The sequence below is a fragment of the Littorina saxatilis genome, unplaced genomic scaffold (genome assembly GCF_037325665.1).
Source record: "Littorina saxatilis isolate snail1 unplaced genomic scaffold, US_GU_Lsax_2.0 scaffold_936, whole genome shotgun sequence".
Classification (NCBI taxonomy): Eukaryota; Metazoa; Mollusca; class Gastropoda; order Littorinimorpha; family Littorinidae; genus Littorina; species Littorina saxatilis.
In genome coordinates this window covers 10,001-20,000 of record NW_027127343.1, presented here as the reverse complement: position 1 = coordinate 20,000, position 10,000 = coordinate 10,001, and the positions used below count along the sequence as shown (strand labels likewise).

The window sequence follows — 10,000 nt, the reverse complement described above, 5'->3', positions numbered from 1 at the left end:
AGTCTTGCTTTTTCGGGTACTTCAGTTTGGAATTCACTTCCATCATCCTTTAAGCACCTAAAGTCATTAAAAAGTTTTAAAAAATGTGTAAAAAACCACTTAATGTCTGAGTAGTTTAACGCCTTTTGACTTACCAAACTTAGTATTACGTCAAAAATATGCTGTGCATTGTATATTCTGAACATATTTTTGTTACTCTATTGCTACATTTGTTTGTTTGTTTATTTGTTGCTTAACGTCCAGCCGACTACGCAGAGCCATATCAGGACGACTATTGCTACATGTTCGATTGCCACCAGCTTGTATTTATAATTACCTGCATAGTATGCATTTGATTTTATGAATAACCACATATGTATGCTCTTCATGCCTCATCTTTATCATCATCATCATCATTATCATCATCATTATCGTCATCATCATCATCATCGTCATCTTTATTATCACGTTTTCCGACCTCCTTTTGTTGGTTAAATTTTTAACTTTTTAATTTTTAATTTTTAATTTTTTTTTTTTTTTTTTTTTTTTTAATTATATAACTGTGTGTCTATGCGTCCCAAGGACAGATTGTAAGAAAAGGCGTAGCCTTAAATCTAAATCCTTGTAAAATAAAGTTCAATTCAATTCAATTCAATTCTCTCTCTCTCTCTGTGAGTGGAGATATGATAGGAGTGCACTGTCCACTGTGCATACTGAGAGGGTGAGTGGTTGTACTGTTTTCCTTTTTTGGGCCATTTTTATTTTCCCAGAAATTACAATTTACATATATATATATTTTTTTTTTAATAAATACTGTGCATCCAGTCAAACTCCCATACTACAATGTTGAGTATGGATGCATTGTTCTGTTATGTTATGTCTTCACAGTCGTGTACAGTTGTAGTTTGTTTTATTCATTTGTTTTTGTTTAGGTGGGTTTTTTTTTACTTGGTATGTTATCAAAAAATAAAAACACACATGTATGACACACACAAAACAATAATTTTTGGCAAAGCATGTATGTCTAACAACAACATTCTTGAAAATACTGCCCCCACCTCTCTACAGGGAGATCGTTGACTTCAGCGACCACATCGCCCTCCAGGAAGACCTGAAGAGCCTTGAATCCTGGGCAGAGAGATGGGGCATGCGCTTCAACGCTACAAAATGCTACGTCATGACTCTAGCACGGAAAACCCCTTCCTCCTACCTCTATTCCCTAGACAGCACCATCCTCAAGAGTGTACCCACGAACCCCTACCTTGGCATTCAGTTCTCGAACGACCTGAAGTGGTCCACCCACATCAACTACATCACTAAGAAAGCTAACAGCACCCTCGGATTCCTCCACCGCAACCTGCGCCACTGCCCATCAAACTGCAGGCACAACGCCTACCTTGCCCTCATCCGCCCTCTTCTTGAGTATGGTGCCACCATCTGGGACCCATACCTTAAGCAGGACGTCGAGAGATTGGAGCGCATACAGCGGAACGCAACCCGCTTCATCTCTGGTGACTACAGAACCACGACTCCTGGCTTCGTCACTGGGCTCCTACACAAGCTCCAACTACCAAACCTCCAGGAACGTCGCGAACACCTGCGTCTAACCTCCTTCTACAAAGTGGCTGAGGGGCTGGTGCCGGCAATCCCGCCTGACAAGTTCCTGACCCCTCAAAAACCAGGACGCCTCATTCGTCCACGTCAATCTTCCAGAGACTTTAGCACCTCGAATCCAGTAGACAACTACATCAGGAACAATAGCAGATGCTTCACTGTGCCACGCTGTAACACTGAGCAATACAGACATTCGTTTTTCCCAAAGACTGTAGTGGCCTGGAACCAATTAGATGAAGAAACTGTAACCTCGGCATCGACCGAGAGCTTCAAGTCGGCGCTGGCAGTAGCCAGACGACGATAAAGAACTAGCTGCGCACCCCCCACTCCGCTGCAAGAATGCCAGACATCTGGATGACTTGTTCTACAAGTGCAGCGTAACAGACAGACAGACAGACAGGCAGACAGACATATATCTTTAGAACCCTGCCATAATGGTGCTACACAGCATTTCCCTAGTATTATTCCACGGTCATTTCTTTGTATTACATTAGAATGTGATTCTGTTTTGTACAGGCATGATGCATTCCGGCATCACCAACAGACAGATGACAAGTATGATGGCTACTCTGGAGATCCGTGGCCTGCACCATAAGTCAATGAACTTAGGGCTTTTGGTGTTTAGTTTGGGTTGTGTTTCAATGGGTTGGGCTTTTGGTGTTTAGTTTGTGTAAAGTTCTGTAAGTGATGAATACAATTTTGGGGTACATTTTATTTGATGACTTGGACCCGGAGTTTCTCTCTCTGTCTCTCTCTCTGTCTCTGTCTCTCTGTCTCTCTCTCTCTTTTTCTCTCTCTATTTTGAATCTTAGTGCGTCTGTCTGGTCTGAGACTGAGAGCAAGTGCGTTCGCATGAGCGGAATTTTGTATTATTTCAACACTGTGTATCATTATGTGCTTGAGCGTACCTTCGCTAAAATAAGGGCCTGAAAGCAACAAAAAAACTAAAATGGTAACCCTATTCTTTTTTACATTAAATGAATGTGAATAGTGTCTATATCTTGCCCAGAAAATATTAGAGCACTCGCATATTCCTTTCAAATGTAGCGTATAATACCTATGATTTTTATTCCAAAAAGTAAGGGGTAGGGGTATAAAAGATGCTGCCACTCGACAAAAAGCACGTTGACCTACAGTTTTCTTGTGTTTATTTTGAAGGTAAGATATCAAATATCCTGCTGCAAGAAAATCAGAGTGCTGTCATATTCCATTTTGTCATGCATTATGGTTGTTTGCTGATTTTTGTAAATATTTCAACACAGTATGTCGTTATCGGTTTGAGTTTACTTTTATTTTTTTTGTCAATTGACATAATTATTTTGTTACTAAAAAGCATATTCTACCTACCACAATAAAAAAAAGTACCCATTCACTAATGACTGCTGAACACCATGCATATCATATAACCACTGTTTTGGTCAAAATGTTCAGAAACTGCCGAAAAGAGGGCCTCATAGCAAAAAAACTAAACGTTGTCCCTACATTTTTTTTTACACTAAATTAATGTGGATGGTGTCTATATCTTGCCCAGAAAATATTTGAGCACTGTCATATTTTTTTTCAAATGTAGCGTATCCCTTTAAATTGCTGTTCATTGTACTATCGCTGATAATTCATTGAACATTTTAGAAATTCAACTTGAAGTGGGCATCAGTCAGCACAGCAAAGTTTGTTTACATTTTGCTCTAACTTTGACCCCGCGTTTCTCCAATCAGAGACTTAGATCAACAGTGTCCCTTTTCGCAGAAATGGCCACATAGCCTATAGTCTTTATCCTTGGTTCCTATCTCTATCTGTCTGTCTCTCCCCGTCTTTCTATGCGCTGCCCCACCTTCTCGTCTCAATCTCCCCCCCCCCCCCTCTCTCTTTCCACCGTATTTCTGTGTCAAGTTGTAATACCTGCATGGCCTCAGCGGAACTGGGACCAAGTGGCGCTCTCTGGTCGACCTCTAGCCCCGTGATGACCTTGACCCTTTGGGACACAGTCTTGGTCGTCTCCAGCTCGCGGTCGTCCACCCAGCCTCTGGAACACGCGATACTCGTAACTTGCTGACCCAAATGCAGTCCGCAGTTCAACAACACTGAAGGCGCTAGGTGTTTTGTAAATCGTCTAGAGACATAGATAAATAGATAGATAGATACACTTGGCCAACAAATTTCGCACTCAAATTAAAGCATTAATTCCCGTGTCTTTTCATTCAAACTTTCTATGCCAGTACAGTTAGGGCTGTTCACTTGACTATCTGAATCACCTTTCGGATTTGATATTTCTGCTATAGGGATCACGTGACCGCCGCTCAAACAATACCCTCAAAATCGACCGGACAAAAGTGACCAATTAAAAATCGACGAAAAATCACAATAGGCAAAACTATGCAACTTTTGCAAACGGAATGAAAGTCAGATCAATTATCTACCCAGAACATGTTGTTTAGTTTAGCCAGCTTACGTATTTTGTCTGATGCAGGTGTCGATGGCATGAGCGGTCAGAAACGGGAGTTTTTGCGTCTATTTTGAGGGGTATCATGACAAACAACGCTGTATTTCAGCAATGACTGGGTGGATTGCTTTGAAACTTTTAGAATAGTTTGCCAACATACTAGACGTACTTCGGGTAACATTTTGATTGTTACAGGTATTTGTTCAGATGTTACGCAATGTTCTGGGAAAATTGTTAAAACTCCGACATCATGGGATTGTTTACTTGTGTCCAAAAAATGAAGACTTCGCATGTCTTTAGATAAATGATTAATACAGGTACTGCCAACGTTTCATTTGCGTATAAGCAATGACGCACATTTGCTAGCCCTGTAAACACGCTTGATATTTTTAGGATCGATAAACAAAAGCTAACTCACACATCACTGGTCCTTATATCGACAGTCTCGGCGTCTTTCCCTTGGCCTACCTTTCCCCGGAACATCTAAAAACAGTACAATCAACTTCCGTCACCAGCTCTGGAATTCGCTAAATGCATTCAATAATTGATTTGATTTTAGTCACAGATCACTATTTGTTTTTCTGTCGTCGTCGTCGTCATCATCGTCATCGTCGTCGTCATCTTCATCATCATCATCGTCGTCGTCGTCATCATAATCATCAATCATCATCATCATCATCATCATCATCATCATCATCATCATCATCGTCGTCGTCATCGTCATCGTCATCATAATCATCACAACCACCACCACCACCATCCTAACCGCCCCCCCCCCCCCCTCACAACCACCATCACCACCACTTCACCTACACTTCCTTTGACGAATTGTTTGATGTTATCAATCTCGGTATCATGAACAATGTTGTAGAAAAGAGAGACGAAGGGAGCGAGGGACAGGATCTCCTCTTTGTAACGCAGGTAGGGCAACCCCCGTGCCGCCCTGTAGCGACACACATGCCACGGATGGGTCTTCTCCTGCACAGCCAATGAATCAACACATAATGCACGTTAATAATAATAATGATAATAATAATAATAATAATAATGATAATAATAATGAACACTTTTGAATCGTCCCTTCCTCCCAGAGCTCACGGCAATTACAATAGCAAACACTCACACACACACACACACACACACACACACACACACACGCACACACGCACACACACGCACACACACACACACACACACACACACACACATACACAAACACACACACTAAAATACAGTTTATGGATATTAATACAATAAAGACTATCCGTTCACACCCTCTGCTATGGGAGCAATAACTGACGACATAACATTATTCTGTTGAGAACAAAAACAGTGTTATTTAACCAGGGAGTAGCCGATGACAAACATTATTACGCAGGCAATAACTCAGGAGAAAATGTTGTTATTACTCGGGCAACAACTGATGGCAGAAAAGTGTTTTCAGTCTTTTTACCCAGGCAATAACTGACAAGAAACAAAAATTGTTATTACTGACAAGGGAAATTAAAAAACAATTATTACCCGGGCAGTAACTGAGGACAGAAAGAACTATTTTCTCTGACAAACTATGTTACCAAACGATTAAAAAAACAAGTCGCGTAAGGCGAAAATACAACATTTAGTCAAGTATCTGTCGAACTCACAGAATGAAACGGAACGCAATGCAATTTTTCAGCAAGACCGTATACTCGTAGCATCGTCAGTCCACCGCTCATGGCAAAGGCAGTGAAATTGACAAGAAGAGCGGGGTAGTAGTTGCGCTGAGAAGGATAGCACGCTTTTCTGTACCTCTCCTCGTTTTAACTTTCTGAGCGTGTTTTTAATCCAAACATATCATATCTATATGTTTTTGGAATCAGGAACCGACAGGGAATAAGATGAAAGTGTTTTTAAATTGATTTGGACAATTTAATTTTGATAATAATTTTTATATTTTTAATTTTCAGAGTTTGTTTTTAATCCAAATATAACATATTTATATGTTTTTGGAATCAGAAAATGATGGAGAATAAGATGAACGTAAATTTGATTCGTTTTATAATAATTTTTTTTTTTACAATTTTCAGATTTTTAATGACCAAAGTCATTAATTAATTTCTAAATGCAATACCGAAGTCCGGGCTTCGTCGAAGATTACTTGACCAAAATTTCAACCAATTTGGTTGAAAAATGAGAGCGTGACAGTGCCGCCTCAACTTTCACGAAAAGCCGGATATGACGTCATCAAAGACATTTATCAAAAAAACGAAAAAAACGTTCGGGGATATCAATCCCAGAAACTCTCATGTAAAATTTCATAAAGATCGGTCCAGTAGTTTGGTCTGAATCGCTCTACACACACGCACACACACACACACACACACACACACACACACACACACACACACACACACACACACACACGCACACACATACACCACGACCCTCGTTTCGATTCCCCCTCGATGTTAAAACATTTAGTCAAAACTTGACTAAATGTAAACAAGTCGCGTAAGGCGAAAATACAATATTTAGTCAAGTAGCTGCCATTTTTCAGCAAGACCGTATACTCGTAGCACCGTCAGTCCACCGCTCATGGCAAAGGCAGTGAAATTGACAAGAAGAGCGGGGTAGTAGTTGCGCTAAGAAGGATAGCACGCTTTTCTGTACCTCTCTTTGTTTTAACTTTCTGAGCGTGTTTTTAATCCAAACATATCATATCTATATGTTTTTGGAATCAGGAACCGACAAGGAATAAGATGAAAGTGTTTTTAAATTGATTTGGACAATTTAATTTTGATAATAATTTTTATATATTTAATTTTCAGAGCTTGTTTTTAATCCGAATATAACATATTTATATGTTTTTGGAATCAGCAAATGATGGAGAATAAGATAAACGTAAATTTGGATCGTTTTATAAATTTTTATTTTTTTTTTACAATTTTCCGATTTTTAATGACCAAAGTCATTAATTAATTTTTAAGCCACCAAGCTGAAATGCAATACCGAACCCCGGGCTTCGTCGAAGATTACTTGACCAAAATTTCAACCAATTTGGTTGAAAAATGAGGGCGTGACAGTGCCGCCTCAACTTTCACGAAAAGCCGGATATGACGTCATCAAAGACATTTATCAAAAAAATGAAAAAAACGTATGGGGATTTCATACCCAGGAACTCTCATGTCAAATTTCATAAAGATCGGTCCAGTAGTTTAGTCTGAATCGCTCTACACACACACACACACGCACACACGCACACACGCACACACACCACGACCCTCGTTTCGATTCCCCCTCGATGTTAAAATATTTAGTCAAAACTTGACTAAATATAACAAGTCGCGTAAGGCGAAAATACAATATTTAGTCAAGTAGCTGCCATTTTTCAGCAAGACCGTATACTCGTAGCATCGTCAGTCCACCGCTCATGGCTAAGGCAGTGAAATTGACAAGAAGAGCGGGGTAGTACTAGTTGCGCTAAGAAGGATAGCACGCTTTTCTGTACCTCTCTTTGTTTTAACTTTCTGAGCGTGTTTTTAATCCAAACATATCATATCTATATGTTTTTGGAATCAGGAACCGACAAGGAATAAGATGAAAGTGTTTTTAAATTGATTTGGACAATTTAATTTTGATAATAATTTTTATATATTTAATTTTCAGAGCTTGTTTTTAATCCGAATATAACATATTTATATGTTTTTGGAATCAGCAAATGATGGAGAATAAGATAAACGTAAATTTGGATCGTTTTATAAATTTTTATTTTTTTTTTACAATTTTCAGATTTTTAATGACCAAAGTCATTAATTAATTTTTAAGCCACCAAGCTGAAATGCAATACCGAACCCCGGGCTTCGTCGAAAATTACTTGACCAAAATTTCAACCAATTTGGTTGAAAAATGAGGGCGTGACAGTGCCGCCTCAACTTTCACGAAAAGCCGGATATGACGTCATCAAAGACATTTATCAAAAAAATGAAAAAAACGTATGGGGATTTCATACCCAGGAACTCTCATGTCAAATTTCATAAAGATCGGTCCAGTAGTTTAGTCTGAATCGCTCTACACACACACACGCACACACGCACACACGCACATACACCACGACCCTCGTTTCGATTCCCCCTCGATGTTAAAATATTTAGTCAAAACTTGACTAAATATAAAAAGTGATGAAGCACGGGACAAGAATTTAGGTAAAAAGAACAAAGAAACAAGCGCTGGTCGGTGGATGAGGCTAGTCGTTGCACTCTGGTAGGGAGGCCTGTTTTCCTACTAGAAAATTATTCGTTTTATTTTGATTAGGCGTCACTGAAGTTAACTTTTTGAGGTTCTTTTGTCCATCATTTTGAACCTTCGTGGTCTATCTATTCCGGATTTCATAGACAGACAGACATATTCATCACTTTCTGTTCTGTGGGTCTCACAGACAGACAGATAGACAGGCAGACATACCACTCTCTGTTCATTGGGTCTCATAGACAGACAGACAGACAGGCAGACACACCACTCTCTGTTCTTTGTGTCTCACAGACAGACAGACAGACAGACAGGCAGACACACCACTCTCTGTTCTTTGAGTCTCACAGACAGACAGACAGATAGACAGGCAGACATACCACTCTCTGTTCATTGGATCTCACAGACAGGCAGACAGACAGACAGACAGGCAGACACACCACTCTCTGTTCTTTGTGTCTCACAGACAGACAGACAGATAGACAGGCAGACATACCACTCTCTGTTCATTGGATCTCACAGACAGACAGAGAGACAGACAGACAGACTTATCAATTTCTGTTCTTTGGGTCTCACAGACAGACAGACAGGCAGGCAGACAGACAGGCAGGCAGACAGACAGACAGACAGACAGACAGACAGACAGACAGACAGACAGACACACCACTCTCTGTTCTTTGGGTCTCACAGACAAAATTTAAAACAGACATACAGACAGACTCACCACTCTCTGTTCTTTGGGTCTCGCAGACAGTCAGTCAGTCAGATAGTCAGACAGACAGACAGACAGACAGACAGACAGACAGATAGTCAGACAGACAGACAGATAGTCAGACAGATAGTCAGACAGACAGACAGACAGATAGTCAGACAGACAGACAGTCAGACAGATAGTCAGACAGTCAGACAGATAGTCAGACAGACAGACAGACAGAGAGACAGAGAGACAGACAGTCAGACAGACAGACAGTCAGACAGACAGATAGTCAGACAGACATATAGTCAGACAGACAGAAAGACAGACAGACAGACAGACAGACAGACAGACAGACAGACAGTCAGACAGACAGACAGACAGACAGACAGACAGATAGTCAGACAGTCAGACAGACAGACAGTCAGAGAGATAGTCAGACAGACAGACAGACAGACAATCAGTCAGACAGACAGACAGACAGACAGACAGTCAGACAGACAGTCAGACAGACAGACAGACAGTCAGACAGACAAACAGTCAGACAGACAGACAGACAGACAGACAGACAATCAGTCAGACAGACAGACAGACAGACAGACAGTGAGTCAGTCAGACAGACAGACAGACAGACAGACAGACAGACAGACAGACAGATAGTCAGACAGACAGACAGATAGTCAGACAGACAGACAGTCAGACAGACTGTCAGACAGACAGACAGACAGTCAGTCAGACAGACAGACAGTCAATCAGACAGACAGACAGACAGTCATTCAGTCAGTCAGACAGACAGACAGACAGTCATTCAGTCAGACAGAATGACAGACAGATAGTCAGACAGACAGACAGACAGTCAGACAGACAGACAGACAGATAGTCAGAGAGACAGACAGACAGACAGTCAGTCAGTCAGACAGACAGACAGATAGTCAGACAGACAGACAGACAGATAGTCAGACAGACAGATAGTCAGACAGACAGACAGTCAGACAGACAGACAGACAGACAGACAGTCAGACAGACAGACAGACAGACAGTCAGACAGA

The 10,000-nt window shown here is 40.7% G+C and overlaps 1 protein-coding gene across 1 annotated transcript in view; it reads right to left on the bottom strand.

Moving 5' to 3' along the window:
- The window catches only part of LOC138955794 (uncharacterized), a 24,581-nt gene that overhangs the window by 4,783 nt on the left and 9,798 nt on the right, over positions 1 to 10,000 (bottom strand). The window contains exons 3-5 of the mRNA XM_070327325.1: positions 4,847 to 5,011; positions 4,452 to 4,516; positions 3,493 to 3,616 (exon numbers count right to left, since the gene is read on the bottom strand). Of these exons, the coding sequence (XP_070183426.1) occupies positions 3,493 to 3,616; positions 4,452 to 4,516; positions 4,847 to 5,011 (354 nt within the window). The remainder of the gene's footprint in view (positions 1 to 3,492; positions 3,617 to 4,451; positions 4,517 to 4,846; positions 5,012 to 10,000) is intronic.